Here is a 19,785-nt window from a genome sequence, read left to right on the forward strand (position 1 = left end):
CAAAATGATTCTGGTGAACTATTTGAAAAACAATGATTAAAAAAATTCTGAAACATTTGAATCTTTTAGAATGTATGTATTTCACAGTTTTGAAGATTTTGATGACACATACAAGCTGGTCCAGCTAACTTCTATCATCTTTAATTTTCAAGAGGATAAGTAACAGTATCTACTGGCTCATTTTGTTTGAAATAATCAGTGTCATAAACAAAGTGTGGAAAACATGTCAACTGCATTGACAAACCTTCAAAGAAACATTTTTATATAGTAATAAAAAATCTAAGGAAAATCTAGGGAAACACTATATTGATAAAGCAACTCAAATTCATAAATTTCTCATTTCCCCTTTTTTCTCTATTAAATGTAATTTAGAATGTAGGTTTAGAAAGGATCCCCACAAGACTCATGGTCTATATCACAGACATTTTTTATGAGTGAAATAAATGCTTGAGGATGAAAACTTCCTGATTTTTAACAGTATAGATAACTTTTTCATCTTTTCAATGATTTATTTTGAAATTTACAGGTAATTAGAATAAATTTATAGGTAATATTCTGATTTCATAAAAATATATTTTGCAAAAAATAAGGTGTAACTTGCTTTTTGAACACATTTATTGGAATCTGAGGGGACCATAGCCATTCTATCTGTGTAATCAATTTGGGTTTATTAAATTTAGGAAAAAAATTAGGCCTCCCTCTCAAAATAAATTTAAAATTATAGTTCTTTTTTCTTTCATTCTTTCTTCCTTTTTTGATCCATCATTCTTCTTTCTTTTCCTCTCTTTCTCACTCTAGCTCTCTGTCTCTGTTTCTTCCTTCCAAAGTAAAGCATCAGAAAGATAAATGTTTTTGTATTTCTGCTTTATCACACAAAATCAATAAGATGGTTTGCAATTAGGTCCTGCATGTTTGAAATGTACTCCAATAAAAGTCTGTGAAGATTAAAAAATAAATAAATGAAAGCCTAGTCTAGAGTTCAGCATATTTGTGAATCAAATAATACTTATTGGTTGAGTCAATAAAATGTTTTCTGAAAAAAAAATCTAATTGGAGAATATATAAATCACTATTATCCATAGGATCTTTCCTATAGGTTCTCTTTATACAGAGTCATAGTAAAAATGTAGTTTTCTTGCAGTTTTTATTTGCTTAAAAAGTACTTACCATTGTAACTTCAGCATTAATCAACTAACCATAATAGCCCAAAGTATATCAAAGCTTATAAAGAAATACACTCACCAGTACAGAAAGCGCACATCTACAAGTTTTACTGTTTTAGAAAAAAATTAGTATATATTTCCCCAATTTAAAACATTTATACAACTTTTAAAAATATTACCTCATTTTATTTCAAAAATGCTTTTTTATTATTATTAACAGACAAGAGGAGAAAGGTTACAAATTGGGAAAGGAAGGCCAATGAAGGGACAACTGGATGGTATGTTATGCTTCAATGCACTTTGGTGCCACCACTTTGTTGTCCCTCTAGGAACACAGCCAACAAAGGTCTATGCTGCTTCTTCAAATATGAACCTGTTTAAAACTTCAATTCCTAATCCAGTTAATGCTTCTATGGGATAAAATTAGCATTTGCTCCCTGCTAATGATACAGTGATATTATAACATTTATAGACATCTATGTCACTGACAAAATGTATATTTACTTTGTAAATTCCTTTCCTAACCAGCACAAAGCTTTGGAGGAAACTACATCTATCCTTCATAATGACATTTCTCTTTTTCTTTCATTTTAAAATTACCACATTAATTAGAATCCTTAGTTGTTATTGTTGTTTTACATACTTTCAAAGCAACATCAATATAAACACAATGCAATGAAAGAAATCAAGTCACATCTGAAAAAGACAACAATAAAAATAGGTTTTGTTTTTATTCTATCTGGGAAAAAATAACTTTTTAAAAGAGTTCATTGGAATGGAAATATGTTTCCAACTTGTCCTGGTGTGAAGAAATTAAAGATCTACTCGGCAGGCACAAAGAGAGTAAGATAGTATAGCACCTCTTCTTAAGTGGCTTTTGAAATCCAAAGGATGGTAGCATGCAACTTTCTAATTATCTTTGCCTGTTTACTATGGAACTATCCCCAGAACACTACACTTAAAATTTTTGCCTCATATATTTTACATATCATGATGAAAATGTATTCAGTAATAATTCATGTTGTATTTCAACAAAAACTGGGAATCATTGTAGTCATACATAGAGATGGTCTAGATAAGTGAATTTATGGAAGATAGTATAAGAATATGCTTTCTCCCTTGCAATAATTTTTTTTAAAAATAGGATTAGCTGTGCCATTATATCTTTTGTTCCAAGAAATGTCAAAGTAATGAAATATTGTGAAGAATGAGAGAATATCTAATACATAGGCAACATATGATTGGAAACAAAATAGCATTCAGAAATGGAATTGGAGATTTGCATTAATAAAGTAATGTATGACAGGCCCATTTTTAGAATTCAATTATGGGCTAAAATAATAGCAGGAATATAATAAACTTTAGGAAAAGTCCATCAATATGGTCACTTTGTATGCATGAGGAAAATATTTGTGATTATATTTCCATTAAGTACAGGTGGAGACAGAGAATAAGTTTGCAGAGAACTAAGAAGTATATGGATCAGGCAATCAATGTAGGGTAAAAATTATACAGTCTACATGTATTTAATAGCAGTCAATAATTACAGGCTGCCATCTCTAAACTGAGATAACAAATTACTAAAAAGAAAAACCAACCTCATGTATCAAGAACTCATTTTTGAACATTTTGGCTACACCTATTTGACATCCAACATTGATTTTTATCCCATCTCAATAAAACAAACCAGCAAACAAAAACAAAAATATATATTCAATCTAATAATGCATAATATTGATGATGTTATAGGGATAACCAACAGAGTTCCTGGTCACTTTGTTATCATTCACAATGAGGTGCTCACACTAGTCAATTACCTTTTCCCATTTTTCATACATAAAGGATAACTAAAGGGAGCATAGTCAAAAAAGAAAAATTCATTTTACGGAAAACATCATTGTTTAACTTTAAATTTTGTCCTTGAACAAAACTCCTGAATTTCATTTTAAAAGAGGATAGGGCAACAGGTTCATAGCAATTCTCCCATTTAAAACCCATATGCATTATACATGTTAAACTTCAGGTGTAGAGGAACACATCAGAACGGTCAGAAACTACCAACAATGAAATTGTTTACAATATCTAATCACTGATACATAAAATGCATTTATGATAGCTAAGGAATATATGTCATTGAAAGAGGCCTCCTAGAGCAATCACTGAGACTGAAACATATGCAGTAAAAGAGTTCTGCAAATCCACTGCATTAAGTTTGAGTGCAAGAGCTTATTTTATTTTATTTTTCTTTTTTGTCCATTGAGAGCCCCTGGCTTAGCAAGAAAGTCAAACTATCATAGTATTAAGTTAAATCAAATTCCAATCAAAAGAAATATTCTTTCTGATTTTCATTAACTCTATTTTGCATGGTGAGCTCACTTTTCAGGGCAGTCTCAGTACAGTCTTCATTTTCTGCCCTCTTTGTCTCATTTTTTTTATATAAGCTTTTCTGTTGATAAATCCGTACTGCAATGGCAGTGATGCAAAGCAAGATAAATATCACAACTGCTATCACACCTAATGAGGGAAAGAAAAAAACAATACTTGGAGTCAGTCTCAAAATAATATCTTTTTTCCAAAACAAGTAAATGAATAGAAAGTACCCTGTGACTTCATTGGCTAGGAAGAGATAATAAAATTCCTAAATTACTACAAAAGCCAATCATCTATTTTTGAAAGTTTGGAATTCCATATATTTCTAACATCATAAAACAAGTAGTATCATAAATTTTATATTGCTTCTGGGCCCCATCAAATTCTATGTCACATTCTTATTTTATGGGTTTAATCTAAACTTGTAAGAATCCAATTGAATGTATTTAGATTTCCTCAAAGGCCTTCATGTCCACATCACTGTATGAACATAATACTGGAATGTTTAAAAGGGTAAAAAATATACATTTTGAAATATTTAATAATATAAAAATACTTCTTATGATATTAGAATGAGTGCAAGTTTTAACAGTATTATTTTGAAGTGCCTTGATGATGAGAGGCTGATGAATATATCTATTGAAGAAAAGATAAATCCTAATATCAAACAGATTATAGATATTTATATACATTTAAAAACCATCTATAGAGATGAAGATACTGAGAATATCCAGCTAGGGAATATCTCAAATCTTTTCAAATTGTTTTTTTAGCAAAGAAAAAAGAAAAGGAAACAAATTAAAATACTTTAGCTGTCACTGCCCCATTGATTACACATAATGCATTGTATGGTAAGTTTAGAAATAATTCACTTTCTATAGTGAAATTAATACATATAAATACTTACATAAATATATATATATGTGTATGTTTATCTGTATGTGTTTATGTATTCATATAGGAAGCAAAAACTAATCTTTCTGGGTTCTGGAAATTTTTGCAGAGTGGTCCTGATCATTGATAAACAACAGTATTCATCAAAATTTTGACTGGTCCAATTTGGACTTATGAATTGCTGATTCATTCCCTGTGATTTGTCATATTAAGATAAGGCAAAGTTGACTTCTCTATTAAATCTAATTTAGTAGTGATAGAAAAATTTGGCATTTGTAATGCATGCTTCTATTAAATGCAAATAGCTATCTAGATTTTGAAATAATTCTAGTTTTTTTAAGGAAATCATTTGAATGAATAGATATTTTAAATAAAATTAAATTTTCAGTACATATTTTCTCTCATTTTTATTTTATGAACATTTTAAAGTGATGTATATCTGTGAATTCTTATTGTTCTACATCATCAATTCAAATTTAAATATAAAAAACTAAAAGTAATTGACTGAAATAGGTTGAAATGTATGAGTTGTGACAAGTATGATTTGAGTGGCAGTATCAGTATTGTATCAGTCAGTGCATTTAGATCAGTTCTGTTTAACTTGAAGTCTGGGGAGCTTTAAAAACAAACAAACAAAAACCCACTATATTTTAATATAGTTGATTTCCTTTGTTTCATATGCATTTTATTTTATGCCTTTAAAATCATTTTGAGAAGGGTTCTATAGGCTTCATCTGATTGTCAAAAGAGTCCATAACAAAAAAAAAATTAAAACCTTTGATTTTGTCAGTCAAATCAGTCAAGGAAGGATTCAACAGAGAAGCTCACAATTTGGTTGTAGTTATAAGGTAGAAGAGTGGTCTGGAAAGTGATTAACTTGGATTTAGGAAACTTTTGAATCCACTCTTCAAATCTTATTTATTGTTAAACTTTAGGAAATTATTTAAGCTCTCTAACCCCCTGTTTCTTTTTCTTTTAAATGAAGAAAGCACATGTACTACCTACTTTAGTGGGACACTGTTCTAAAGAGATGAATAAATAAGAAAAATTAAAGACTCCAATCTACCTCACTGATTTGTTGTTAGGAAAATATATTTTATAATATAAAGTACTCTACAAATGAAGTCATATTTATTCTGTTTATGCAAACTTTTGATTTCATTTTTAATTCTGGTGGTAGTCCATTTTCAGATTCCTAGAGACCCAGCAAAACATTTATTGGAATTGGCATGAGACAATTGGCATAAGAATATTTTGCAGAGATAGAAAATTCAAGTTAATTGTTTATAAATTATTTCAACAATAATTAATCTAAATCAATTAAAGGAGCTAAAATTATAAAATATCTTAGTGCATTGTATACTTACTTAATCTTAGAGAAAAAAAAATTAGGTTAATACATCTATCTCAGATTTTCCTTTATAAGCACTTTTCTCTACTGGAGGCTATTTTCCAATTAGAAGAAAACTGTAAAGATAATTTAGGACTTGAATATAAACAATATCTTTTTAAATCAGGTCCTGGTTGATAATATTATGCATATACATACATATGTACATATATAGATATATTTATCTCTATATATATATCTATATATACGCTTGTTTTAATTGCATGTTGTGTATATATATGCATATATATAAAAATGATTTTCTTAGCTCATTAAAATCATTATGGATCAAGAATCTTCTGAGATATTCAATAAAATCTTAAGGGATTTAAACATGAAGTTAAACTCATTTCTTACATTAAGAATTCTAGAGTCTCAAGAATTTTGTAAAACAAACAATAAAAAAAACAGAATCATAAAGCACTCTTCACTATAAACTTTGCTGAATATTTAAATAATATCTGATATCAAGCATTATTCATTCATAATCAACTTAGTTGTTAACTAAAGGGAAGGGGCTGTATTGTGGCTTATTTGTCATAAAGCAGAGAAAATAGTATAGGGTTTGAAGTTGGAGGATTTGGGTTTAAATCCTGCTGTAATATTTGCTATTTATGGGATCTTGAGCTTTTTGATCTTAGTTTCCTAATTTGTAAAATGAAGGGATTATATTAGATGATCTCTAAAATTGCTTCTAGTTTTAATTCTATTATTTTTCTATGAATTTTAAAACTATGATTTTCATTTTCTTATTGCCTAACAAAACTGAGTATTTCAGCACTTACTGGTATGATAGTTAATAGGAAATGAACATTATAGGGTCAAAGAGAAAGGAAGGATCTCAGAAGCCATTCTAATCCAACTCATTTTGCAAATGAGGAAACTGAGGTATAGGAAATTTAAATGTATTGCCTAAGATCATACAAGTAGGAGGTGTCAGATTCAATATTTAAATGCAAATTCAAAGTCACCAGAGCCAGCACTCTTTCTACCTCAACACTTCATTATTTATATTATGCACCTTCCCTCAGGAGATATTTTCTTTGTTGTCCTTGAAGCAACTGGAGTATTCTAAGTAGGAACTGTTCCATAGCAATAGATGAAAATTGGAAATTGCACTGAGTCAGTGTGGAAAGACATTCATAGATTCAAGTATACTCAAAATACTGGATATAAAATTTAAAAAGGTAATGAATTAATTTACCTTTAACAAATAGCTTATCTAGCTCAAGTTTCAGTGTTATGATTAACTTCAAACTGATAATTACAAATTTTAAAAATTAAACTATGGTTGTAGGAATTTCAGAAGCAATTACTCCATGGCCAATAGCAAATTGAATGGATAGAGGATAGTAAACTGGAATGAACATTTATATGAATAATTCAGGAACAAAAGACTATTTAATCCTAGACTTAATATATGAATAATGTGTCAATGATTAGAATATCTACTAAATAAGATAGCCTTGAAGCAAACCATTCGTACTCTGTGTTGACAGTATGTCTTTCAAATTTTTAATGTTCTGCCACCCTACCCTAGCTCCACATGGTTTTTTTTAACCATGCCTATCTACCATATTTTAGAGTGAATTACAGAATTACTTTAGGCCAGTAAATCTGTTTCTGTGAAAATGTTAAGAATGAGCCCAAGTGAGTGATCTTTCACATATATGAAAGAAATATTGTATATATAAATATATATGCATATACTTTTTATATCTCTTGCACAAGTTTCTTAGGAGGAAAGGTAATTTTAATTTAATTGGTATAAATGTGTATGTGTATACACAAACATATGTATATATGAAAGCAAATCTGTGTTAAGATTTTAAGGCCAACTATATATGTTTAATATATAATATAAAACATATTCTGTAATATATGTATTATACTTTACATTTTATGTTTATATAAACAATATATATTATGTTGGTATATATATATATGTATATATCTATATCAATTAAATTACAAATATACTTTCCATCAAAAAATTTAATACATATGTATATAAAATAGATATACCATAACTTTTAAAAACTATGTGTAGGTTTGTACATGTATACATGTATGTATATAAATATACATTTGCATGTATAAAATATGCATGTGTGTGAACACAGACACATAACATGTTTCTTGGTGGGGAAGGATAATTTTAATTTAATTAGAATCTATTCTGGTACAACAACAAAAAGGAAATGTCATACAGTCCAAAAAGAAAATCTCTATTTCTGCTATTCTCTATCTGTAGTCTTTCAAAACTCAGTTTAATCTTTCTAGCCACTCCAAAAAGAATTCTAAAGTATTACTCATTCTTATACATGAAAGTTAGTTCTAATCTTTTTCTTTTCTACTTTGAACTTTATAAATTATTTGAAAGATTCAATTGTATCTATTCATTTCTCTGTGAGGCGTGCAATGGTCTGCACTGGTTCCTTTATTTAGAAATAGAAAAGGACATTTTAAGAACATCTAGTCCAACCTCCTCATTTTACCAAGGCACAAGCACGGTCAGTGACTTGCCTAGGAAAATAATATATATGTCGCTGCAGTTTTCTGAAGACTTCACTATTTCAAAAAGGGCTAGCCCTATATATTTGAATGGATTGCATTTAAAGTAATAAGTGACAGAACAAGCAAGCCTCAGTCCCTTGATTTAAAACACAGCCATCTTTCCACTTTATCAGATTTCTGGGCCTGATCTAACCTTATGCTTTGTCACCGACTTTTCTGTGTACTTGTCACATATGCTCTTTAAACACAGAAAAGGATTCCTAATTAAGAAATATTGTGCACAACAGTCTCAAGTTTTGATTCTTAAAATAAAATAATAATAAATGAACCAATCCCTTTAAAAATTTACCCTGTCAATTGGTTCCAAATGAAAATAGTGTGTTTTTTTGTAGAAATAAGGAGAGGTTAATTATTTGTTTTTAACTCATTTTTTACCCTTATTTTATATTCCTAAATGGAAATTCCAATGTTCTAAGAAAAATGCACAGGGCATCAATGTTTGAATAATTTTCTTCTTTCTTTGGAGAAAAGCTATCTTCAAATAAGTGTGGGATACTCAAATGGCAAAAGCAAAAGAACCATAGTGCATATTTTCAGACTCCCATATCTGTTGTGTTGAAAACTATACCATGCTGCCTCTCTAGCAAGAGAGAATGTAAACATGTGCTGTTTTGAATCACTTTTTGATATGATAATTAGACCTCAGAGAGCACATTATTCCTATTGCTAGGAAAAAATATAGATCTTATTGCTTTCTCAATTTGAAATCCAAGCAAAAGATGCTTTCTTTGGGGAAAGTCTCTAACACATGCAAATTCCTATTTTCTTAAGTATTAAGGCAGCACAAAATATGTGCTTTAAATAGCAATTTTATCACAGATTCCATTACACTTAACATAACCCTCTTATAAAAGCAGCCTTATGTCCAGGAAACCATTTAAATGCTTTTTCCTTAAGCATATGCTCTGCCTAGAGCACCTGGTGTCCATTTCCATATTGTGATGCTTGCATTAGATGGCTCTGCAACTATTGCTATAATTTTATGCTTCAGTGGATTTTTCAACTACTTAGACCAACTACTTCTAGAGAAGTTGATGTCAAGAAGATATTAGAAAAATGGTAAATAGGAAAACTAGTCTGTTAATGATCCTTCCAAGTGCCTGCAGCTTTTAAAATAAAATTACAGTTCTTTGCATTTGTTTCTTGTATGATGCATTCTCACTAATTTAACCAAAAATCAAATAGCAATAATTATTAATAAAAAGTTTTAAGGAAGCTACTACCATAGTCCCTATTACCTCCAATTATTGCAGAGTCACTTCTGATTGCATTAGCTAAGGGCTCTCCCTCATCTATTGGTCCAGAATGATCTGTAGCAGAAAAAAGGACAGTGACAGAAACAAGTAGAAAGTAGGGTTTTTAAATAATTTACACATGTTTGAAACAAGAGCAGAACATCTGGATATATCACAGAGTATGAATCTCTGTGGTGCAGACATTTACAACAGTTCAGTGAAATAGTTTCAAATGACTAAGAAACTAAAACATAGAAAAGAAGGTCAGAAAGCAAAGCTGAACAGGCCAAATGGAACATATATAGAAAACTACCCCAAGGTTTCATCCAAGGTAAAGTAATGGCAATGAGAGGAGAGTTGCATACTCAATAGGCAAAACATATCAGGAAATAGATAAAAAGAAAGTAATATGCTACCTGCAAATGAATGTGTTGTTTCACTTAGTGTTGACTCAGCTCCAGTTAAAGTGCCACAGTTTGATTCAGCTACATGCCCTTTAATAGTGACTGGAGCTGAACTTGTGTGATGTAATGCAGCCTTCAAAGGAGCAATGTGGTTAAACTGCACAGAAGAGAGACATCCAATGAACCCCTGTGAGTTGGCTTTCATTGTCTCTTGGTCGACATCATTATTTTCTGTTAATCAAAAGAAACAGAATACATAATTCCAGTGCAAGATTGGGGACCATTCCCAAAATATGTAAAAAGTATATGTTAGAAGAAATGTCCATTGAAAACTTAATCACAGCTTTATCTACTTTGAATTGCATATTGTACATAAAATATTATATCTGCATATATTCAGGAAGGAAGGGATTTATAATTTTTGTCATGTTGAAAAGTATTCAGAAAAGACTAATTAATTAAAGTAGGATATAATTGAAGTGACCATGATTTCTTGTTAATACTCCATAGCATTTTCACAAAAATATTTTTGTTTTCTAGAAATAAAATCAATTTAAGGTTAAAACTTTTAATTTTTTTTTGTTTTTTGTTTTTGAATCCTTAACATCTAGCACTGTGCTTTTGAATATCAGAGGAACTTAATATATCCTTCCAGAATTGAAATTAGTTAAATCATTTTTAATTTTAAAAGACCAGAACACAAGATTAATTAGTAAGGAATACATTTAGAAAAAATTGAAATGACTTCATTGTCTTCATATGAAGAAAAAATAAGTATTCCAATAATAATGACCAGTTGTTTTGTTTCTTCTGGAAATCAGTTGAAATAAATTTAAATTGCAGAAAATGGAAATCAAGTTAGCCATATGAAAATGTTTGAGTAGTCCTTCCTTCCTCTCTCCCACTATCTTCTGTATATATTAATTAGAAATGTAATATATATAAAGAAATCTAACACAGGGCTTAAGTAAAAGGGTCATTTATTTGAATCCCTTCTAACATGATCAGAGAAAATAACAGAGACAGTCTACCCTGTCCCCATCAACATCCATTGAGTCATTAGTACTCTAAATACCAAGGCAGCACAATGAAATCAATCAGGAATACTTATCTTCCTGAGTTCAAGTATGACCACAGATTCTTACTTGCTGAGTGACTTTCACCAAAACATTTTACTCATTTGCCTCTGTTCCTTATTTCTAAAATAAAATGGAGAAGGAAATGGCAAAGCACTTCAATATCTTTGACAAGAAAACTTCAAATGGAGTCATGAAAAGTTGGACAAGATTGTACCATACTCTCTACAATGATTTCTTTTTATTTTTCCAAATATATGCAAAGAAAGTTTTCAACATTCACCCCTACAATACCCGTGCTCCAAATATTTTCTCTTTTCCCCTCCCCAGATAGCATTTTTAATTTTTTATAATAGCTTTTTATTGATAATACTTTCTAAATGGGAAATCCTTATCCAGTAACTAAAGATCAAGAAAATAGATTGAATTGAATCAGTTATTTTCAGTATAAATGAAATAAGAAGACAAAAGAAAACTTTAACTAAAGGAAAAAATGTAAATATGAGAGTTAACATCATAGAGATAGTATTTAAAGACTTTTTGAAATAAAGTAGTCCAGAATATATTTTTAACTGGTCCTTAATTAACTTTTGTTTTGACTGACTCTCACAAGTCAAATAATTATTTCTGGTTTATGTCATCTTGAAAGCTTATATGATACTTTTACATACATTTCATTTTAATCCTAAAAACAACCCTAAGAAGAAACTATTATATGTTGCAGTAAAGTACAGATGAAGAATTTGCTTATCCCCATTTTACTGCTGAAGGAGCAGAGGTTCAGTGAGATTAAGTAACAGTCATAATTTATGAAGTTAGTAATTGTTGGAGAAAGGATTTAAACCCAGTGCAAGTTCTGAAAATTCTTATAAAGTTAAAAAAGTTTCAAGTCAATATCTGAAGCTGGACTATATACCTTTCATAGCAAGACAAACCTAGGTAGATTTGCAATGTCTCATCAGGAAATAGTATAAGGTCTATGTGTTTTTGTTTGTGTGTTTTTAATGGCAAATCTTAAACACTATCTCTTATTCAAAAGAGATTGTGGTCTAAGTGGAAGGAGAACTGACATATTTCAAATCACAAGTTCCTTCCTTCCTTCTTTCCTTCCTTCCTTCCTTCCTTCCTTCTTTCTTTCCACAAATGGAGTTAAGTAACTTTTCCAGGATCATATAAGTATTTGAATTTGCATTTGCAAATTTGCATTTGGAGGACTCAGGTCCTCCTGACTTCAAGACCAGTGCTCTATTCACTGTACCATCAAGCTACCCCTCAAATTTTTTATAGAAATCATTAATTATTAATTCACTCAAAGTTTATGCTATAAGATTAAAGGTATTTTGAAAATTTCCCCAGACAATTTGATTGCACATTTGTTGTTACTCACACAAAATCATATCCCATACCCAGATAGAAGAAAAATAAATGTGATTCAGTAGAGGATATTTGGGGCAGACTTTGAAATTCTCTGATAATGGGTCAACATTTCATCTCTGAATATAAAGTGGAGTTACTCCTTCCTCACCACTCAGACCCACAGCTACAGGTCTCTTATTAACTTATGTGTTTAAACACACAATTTTGCCTCCTTGGCTAAATTATAGTTAGAACAAAAGACCTACTATTTTTTCTTTGTATTTTTGGTCTGGAACAATGAAAGAAGTAAAGAAACATTTATTAAACACCCATCAGATACGCAATTAGTGCTTTATAAACATTCTCTCAATTGAGCCATACAACAACTCAGGGATACAGATAGTATTATGATTTCGATTTCATAACTGAGGACACTGAGGCAAACATACATTAAGTGACTTGTACAGAGTTATACATGCAGAAAGTTTTTAAGATAAGATTTGAATTCAGATCTTTCTGACTCCCAGCAGAGTACTTTAACTCCTCCTCAACCTAGCTGTATATAATTTCCTAAGTGCAAGAAGGGCTGGTAAGAAAACTCCCTCTGTCACAGTGGATCAACATCTTTTCTTAAGTTTAATGTCTTAGAGAATTTTCTGAGGGGCACTAAAGATTAAGCAATTTGACCAAGTTCACTTTGCCAGAGATAAGAATTGAAATGGGGTTCTTCTACCCTCAAATCAGGTTTCTGTCCACTATTCAAAAGCATTCTTTTATATTACTATGGTGATAAAAGTAGCCCTCACTATTTTTCTAAGTCCAGATCATCAAGAAACCTTAAAATAATGCTGTTTTTCATTATATGAACTCATTTTTTCTTTAAAGAGATCTTATTTTGTATATAAAGCTTAAATGGGGTCAGTCCATTTACTGACCAATATGGTATTCTCATATCTAAGTGTTTTATTTTTCTAGAATGTCAAAAACTACTATTTATTGCTAGACCAGATTAACTCTCTTCTAGAAGATATATTTTAAGCTGAAGATGTTTAAATATGTCAAACAAAATCAAAACAGAAGGTACAAAATTACTCAACCGCAATTTTCTGTTAAGTATGATTTTTTTGGTTTTGTTTTTAAATTTGCCCTTTTAAAAACAAATAAATTATATTTGGGAAATATCTTGATAAATGGAAAGAATACTAGGTCTAGAGTCCGAGGATCTAGATTCAAATCCTGTCTTGATACTAATAATGTCTGTGTCAATTGACTTTTTTTCCTATCTAGAAATTGACAAGCTTGGACAAATAGTTTCTGTGGTCTCTTCTAATTCTTCATCTTTGTGGCTCTCAAAATGACAACCACAGAATTTCTTGAGCTATTATAATTGACTATAAGGAAATAAAATGTTTTCTTTGCTATTTTAAGGAGTCTTTTTTGTATGTTTTCTTTTATTTTCTTTCTTTCTTTTTTTTTTTTTAATTTGTGCCCTTCCCAAAGTATCTCTCTTTATACAACAGAGAAAAAGAGAGAGGTAACAGGTGGAGATGAGGGGAGAGGGAGAGAGAGAGAAGAGAAAAGAGAATGAAAGAAGGAAGGAAGGAAAGAAGGAAGATGGAAGGGAGAGAGGGAGAAAGGAAAAGAGAGGGGAAAGGAGGGAAAAAAGGAAGAAGGGAAGAAAGGAGGAAAGAATGAAGGAAGGGGGAAAAGAGAGAGGGTGGAAGGGAGGAAGGAGGGAGAGAGGGAGAGATGGAAGGAGGGAGGGAGGAAGGAAGGAAGGAAGGAAGGAAGGAAGGAAGGAAGGAAGGAAGGAAGGAAGGAAGGAAGGAAGGAAGGAAGGAAGGAAGGAAGGAAGGAAGGAAGGAAGGAAGGAAGGAAGGAAGGAAGGAAAAAAGGAGGGAAGGAAGGAAGGAAGGAAGGAAGGAAAGAAAGAAGGCAGGAAAGAAGGCAGAAAGGAAGGAAGGAAGAAAGAAAGGAAGGAAAGGAAGGAAGGAAGGGAGGAAGGAAGGGAGGAAGGAAGGAAGGAAAGAAGGAAAGAAAGAAGGCAGGAAAGAAGGCAGAAAGGAAGGAAGGAAAGAGGGAGGGAGAGAAAGAAGAAGGGAAGGAGGGAAGGAGAGAGGGAGGAAAGAATAGAAGGATGAAGAAACAAAGAAGAAAATCTTCACATTAAACATAAATAATCCAGAAAAACAAATTCTAAGACTGGGCATGCTTGCAAATGTATACCTCTTTTTATAATTCAAGTTTATCATTTCTCTAATAGAATAAAAGTAATGTTGCATTTCAAGTATTTTAGATTTTAGTTTGCTACCCTATTAATTAGAGTTTTACAGACTTGCAAAGTAGTTTTTTTCTCTTTCTAAATTTTGTTGCCATTATTTTAATTGTTCCCCTAGATCTGCTTACTTTAGTCTGAATCAGTTTATGGATGTCTTTCAAAGTTTCTTCTGAAGCTATATGTTTCATTTTGTCATTTTTGGGAAGAATATGATCCCATTATATCTATATGCCATAATTTGTATGTCATTCCCTGATAAAAATACTCTTCTATTCCCAAGTTTCCAGTTTGAAACAACTACAAAAGAGTTCCCATAAATAAGCAGATTGTTCATAAAGTTCCATTTCCTGTTTAATTTTTTTCTTTGGGTTATAGGTCTAAAAGTTGTATAGCTGGCTAAACTTATAAATTAGAAACTTTGAGGGCATAATTCTTAATTGCTTTCCACAAAAGGCAGATGGACTTATCTACAGCTACACCAATAGGTCACAAATGTGACTATTTTCATGCAGCCCCCTACAACATTTGTCATCGTCTTCTTGGCCAGTCTGGTAGAACCTCAGAGTTGTTTTAATTTATATGTCTCTATACTCTATAGTTTTATTTATGATCGCCATTTTTGTAAATGGTTGTTAAAAGTTTGGATATTTTCCTTTGACAAATACCAATTCATATTCTTTGACCATTTATCTATTAAGCAATGGTTTTCAATTTCATCAATGTACTTTATGGATAAGGTTACTATATCCAGTATGATAATTTGCCCAAGAGCATCTAAGTGGTAGAAGGAAAAATAGAGTCCTAATTTCTTAGCTTCTAGGTCTTTCACTATATAGTAATACCATCACAAGGACTATCTCAGAAAACTGAATTCAATGCATCTATGTAACTACTAAAATTGTAGTAGTTATTACTAATTAGTACTAAAATTAAGCAGTTATGTAGATGATTTGAATTGATAAGCTATAAGCTATAATCTATAAGCTGATAAGTCTAGATCAATAATGACTAATAAAAATTTACTGTAAAAGTTAAACTTTTCTAGCTAAGGTAATATATTTTAATGAGTTATGGCAGACCAAGATTTGGTTTAATTTTCAAAATAACATCATAAAAGAAAATTACCATTTATAGTCATATCTGTTAATCATCATATATTTACATTTAAACCAAGTAATAAGATTACCAATCAGTCTTCCACTTTAATAGTTTCATGTATATTAGTAATTATATATGTAAAATTATGATATTTTCACTTTAGGTTATTAAATATTTCTTTGCAAATCATCATTCTTTCTATGACAGTAATACACCTGGAGAATAGGGCAATTTGACATTTTCCCTATTTGGAAAACATGAAGTCATAATTTTAATGTCTTCCAGAGTGTCTATAAACATTTAATAAGCCTAGTCAGCATCCTTTTCAGTCTTCTGTTTCATTTATCCAGCAGCACTCTGCTCACTCAGGCAGTCTTAGTTTAAGGGAACATACATAAGAAAAGAAAATAATGACCAATAAGTCAAAATACAAGTAGCTGAAAAGTTTATCACTATTCTTTTTACTTAAATTCCTCCAAATAAACTAGATTACTAAAAACTGCTAACCCAGGAATAATAAGTAGGCTACAAAATGATACTCATTGTCACTGTTATGGATAAATGTCAAGGGTGTTTATATTTTCTTTCCTCTTAAAAAAATTCCAAAAAATCAATTTTGTCCTTGGTGATAAGAATTAGAAAATGAGAAGGGAAAAAAAAAAGCATTCACATTATCATTTTAAAATGATAATTAGACTTTTGAATGATGTAATCAGGAGAATTTGGCAGTATAAATAACAGCTATGAAACTTCTAGAGTGGATATAAGGATAAAAGACTGCAATCACAAAACCTCCATCAGCTACATTACAGCAGGAAAAAACAGGATCTCTGCCACTTCCCAGGGCTTATTCATTAGCAGAAAGAAAACAAACAGCTGCTTCTCTTTTCTTTTCCTTTCAAATGCTCTAACCTTAGCTTCATTTGATGGTTTCTAGATTTGGAAACTGATTAATAAATAATCCTTGGTCTTTATATCTCCTTTGATCATGGTTCTTCTTTTCTGGAGGATAAGCAAAATACCATGTTTCATTATGTTTGATTGCCAAATGAGAGGGATAAGTGTGAAATTATTCTTAATGGAATACACTTGCTCATTTTACAGGAAGCACTTATCCATGATTACATATGCACTCTGACAGAAGTATAGTTTCTACCTTGATTGTCACTCACTATATAATTAAATTGAAGACAAGGAATTTCTATCAGAAAGATTAGTGTTTTATGTGAATAACATGACACTTTTGATCTGTGCTTTTTTGAGGAAAAGTGCTCTTTCTCCTACTTACCTAAAATCTTGCCAAGAACAAGGGATTTGATTGCATTGAATTCTATACCAGAGGACAGGGTGACTTGCTCTCTTGGATTCTGGTTAACCTACAAAGATTTTTCCAAAAGACAACAATAGCAGAATGGATGACAATTTGTTGATAGAAAGAAGGGAAAGCAAAGAAGACGGGGATATAAATACTTATTAATGTTACTAAAATAACTACAGAACAAATTCTAAAGAATGAATCATTAAGATAGAAAAAGTGTTTTCAACAATTCTATAACAAACAGATAATTTTAATCTTGACTAAGACATGATTTTAAGTACCTATTACTTTGGGGGGAAAGGGAGAAAATTATTGTTCTACTTCAGACAGAATCTATGTTTCTTTTAAACTATTTCTATATGCATTGTATTATTTGGTAAGCATTTTAATAAAATGTGTGAGGCTTTTTTTTTTCAGATAAAAGCTCCCACTTCTCTTAAAAAGAAACTTCAAAATCAAACAATTACTTATTATTCTAAGACAATAAATAGATGTTTCTGCTAGTCTTTATAATAATTCATTACCCAGCCCTGGCTTACATATATGACTTAATTTAAAATAGAATCATGAGAACTTCTCTTCCCACTGGGTGTTTTTCATTTCAAGATACCTATCACATAAATCAAAAGCTAGTCTTCTTCCCACTGACGTCAAAAAGTCAATTGGGAAGAAATTGGCTTTCTCAACAAATTATATATTTTTCATACTGCTTTAAAATGATTGTAATAAAAATTCCTTAGTATTTTTGCTCTCATAATCCGATGAGCACATTTTTTCATTGTATAGTGATAACTGATCAATTTCATATACAAGAAGCCAGAAACATTTCTTTACCAGAAAAAAAAAATGGAGCAAAGTATAGGGGGGAAATGCCACTTTAAGAAACAGTGCTAGTAGAGTCCCTTTTCCCCAGAAGAATAGATAGAATGTAATTATTTTTCAATAAGCAATGAAGAAGCCTTAAATAGAAGGTGTTTAAAGATGGTATTGTTTAATTTTCTTTTAAGTTGTACATTTTGGGGGGTATCAGTCTTCCTGAAATTTACCTCTACAAATAGTACACCTTCTTCTCTGTTAATCTTCACATGGTGAAGCTGTCCATCAGCCATATTTTTGAAATTGCTGTTAAAAACATCTGGTTCTTGATGGCTATCTAATTTGTACCTGATCTGCAAACTTCCTAAAGGATAAAAAATACTATTTTAGAAACTCTATTATTTACACAAAAACATATACAGAAATCTATAACATTTTTCTTAATTCCATAAAAGAATGTGTAATTTCAATCTGTTCAACATCATTTATTTGGATATTTCATCTCCCACACACATTCATTCCAGTAAAGCTTTTATCCTCTATCTCAAACACAATATTCCCAAATGACCACTTCATTGAGTAGTTATTAATTTATGAAGTAAATCATCATCATCAGTTCCTGAGTTCATTTGAAATGCAAGATTTTTCAATAGTTTTTATGGGAATGGCCAACATTGTGCTATACTGATTTGTAAGGAAACTAGTTTAGAATCTCAGCTCTGCTACTTATAACCTAAGGGTTTGGGGGTAAGTCATAACTTTCTGGCTGCCAATTTTGTTATCCATAAAATGAAGGGGTTGTACTAGGTCACCTTTAAAGTTCTTTCTAACTCCAATCTTATAAATAAAAGAATACCTAGTAAACAATCTCTTAAATTCATTTATGACTTGTGTTCTCAAAGGAACTTGTAAAATGAAGCATATCTATATGTGTGTGTGTGTATGTATATATATACATATATATATATATATAATTATTGTAACAAGTACTAAAGTTCCAACATCTTGACCAAGAAGTAATGTGTAATGCAGCAAAATAACCGTATGTATATGTATACATATATTGTATTTAACATATACTTTAATATATTTAACATGTATTGGTTTACCTGCCATCGAGGGAGGGGGTGGGGGGAAGGAAGGGAAAAATTGGAAAAAGGTTTTGCAAGGGTCAATGCTGAAAAATTACCCATGCATATATCTTGTAAGTAAAAAGCTATAATAAAAAAAAAGTAATGTGTATATAGTCTGATTAATCAATGTAGAATTCTTAGCAGTATAATAGTAATATCATGTTATTGTATTCACAAGGAAATTTTTGAAAAAATAGGGAAGTATGTGAAAATCATTCCAGATGGTCACAATCATAGACTTCAGGATAAAGTTAAATAGAAATGAACAGTTTCAGCCCTACTGTACCCTCAAAACTAATACTATTCATGCACCTACAGAGAACCAATTAATTTGCTTCACAGGATATCTTCCCAACTTAAAGTTTTCCCTCTGTTCTGTTAAGCTCAAAACCTAAAAGAAAATACAAAAATTCTAATTTTAGTTTGTTTTCATAACTCCTATTACCATAAATTCAATTTCCTTACCTAGCTCACAAATTTGTTCATGTAACATTTTTGAGAGGGGAAATATTATATGAGTTTGTAGTTCTTTGTCCTTTGTGCAACAAAATGATCATGATATCAGGAAAGTCATGCCATGACATGTAAGTAAATTGGATTTGAGTGAGGAGTGCTGTGCAAGGTCAGCAGCCTCACTTTGTCCTGCAGAACTGTATGGGTCTTGTGGTCACTGGAAA

The 19,785-nt window shown here is 30.8% G+C and overlaps 1 protein-coding gene across 3 annotated transcripts in view; it reads right to left on the bottom strand.

Moving 5' to 3' along the window:
• Positions 1-1,346: 1,346 nt before the first annotated feature.
• The window catches only part of CNTNAP4 (contactin associated protein family member 4), a 641,498-nt gene continuing 623,059 nt past the window's right edge, over positions 1,347-19,785 (bottom strand). For 2 of the 3 annotated variants that reach the window (XM_074281700.1, XM_074281702.1), the window contains 5 exons: positions 18,206-18,339; positions 17,130-17,217; positions 10,046-10,264; positions 9,633-9,704; positions 1,347-3,677 (listed from right to left, as the gene is read on the bottom strand). In XM_074281700.1, coding sequence (XP_074137801.1) covers positions 3,484-3,677; positions 9,633-9,704; positions 10,046-10,264; positions 17,130-17,217; positions 18,206-18,339 — 707 coding nt within the window. In that variant the 3' untranslated portion in view covers positions 1,347-3,483. The remainder of the gene's footprint in view (positions 3,678-9,632; positions 9,705-10,045; positions 10,265-17,129; positions 17,218-18,205; positions 18,340-19,785) is intronic. The other variant, XM_074281701.1, reaches the window with a different exon arrangement.

Source organism: Sminthopsis crassicaudata, chromosome 1 (genome assembly GCF_048593235.1).
Source record: "Sminthopsis crassicaudata isolate SCR6 chromosome 1, ASM4859323v1, whole genome shotgun sequence".
NCBI classification, from domain to species: domain Eukaryota; kingdom Metazoa; phylum Chordata; class Mammalia; order Dasyuromorphia; family Dasyuridae; genus Sminthopsis; species Sminthopsis crassicaudata.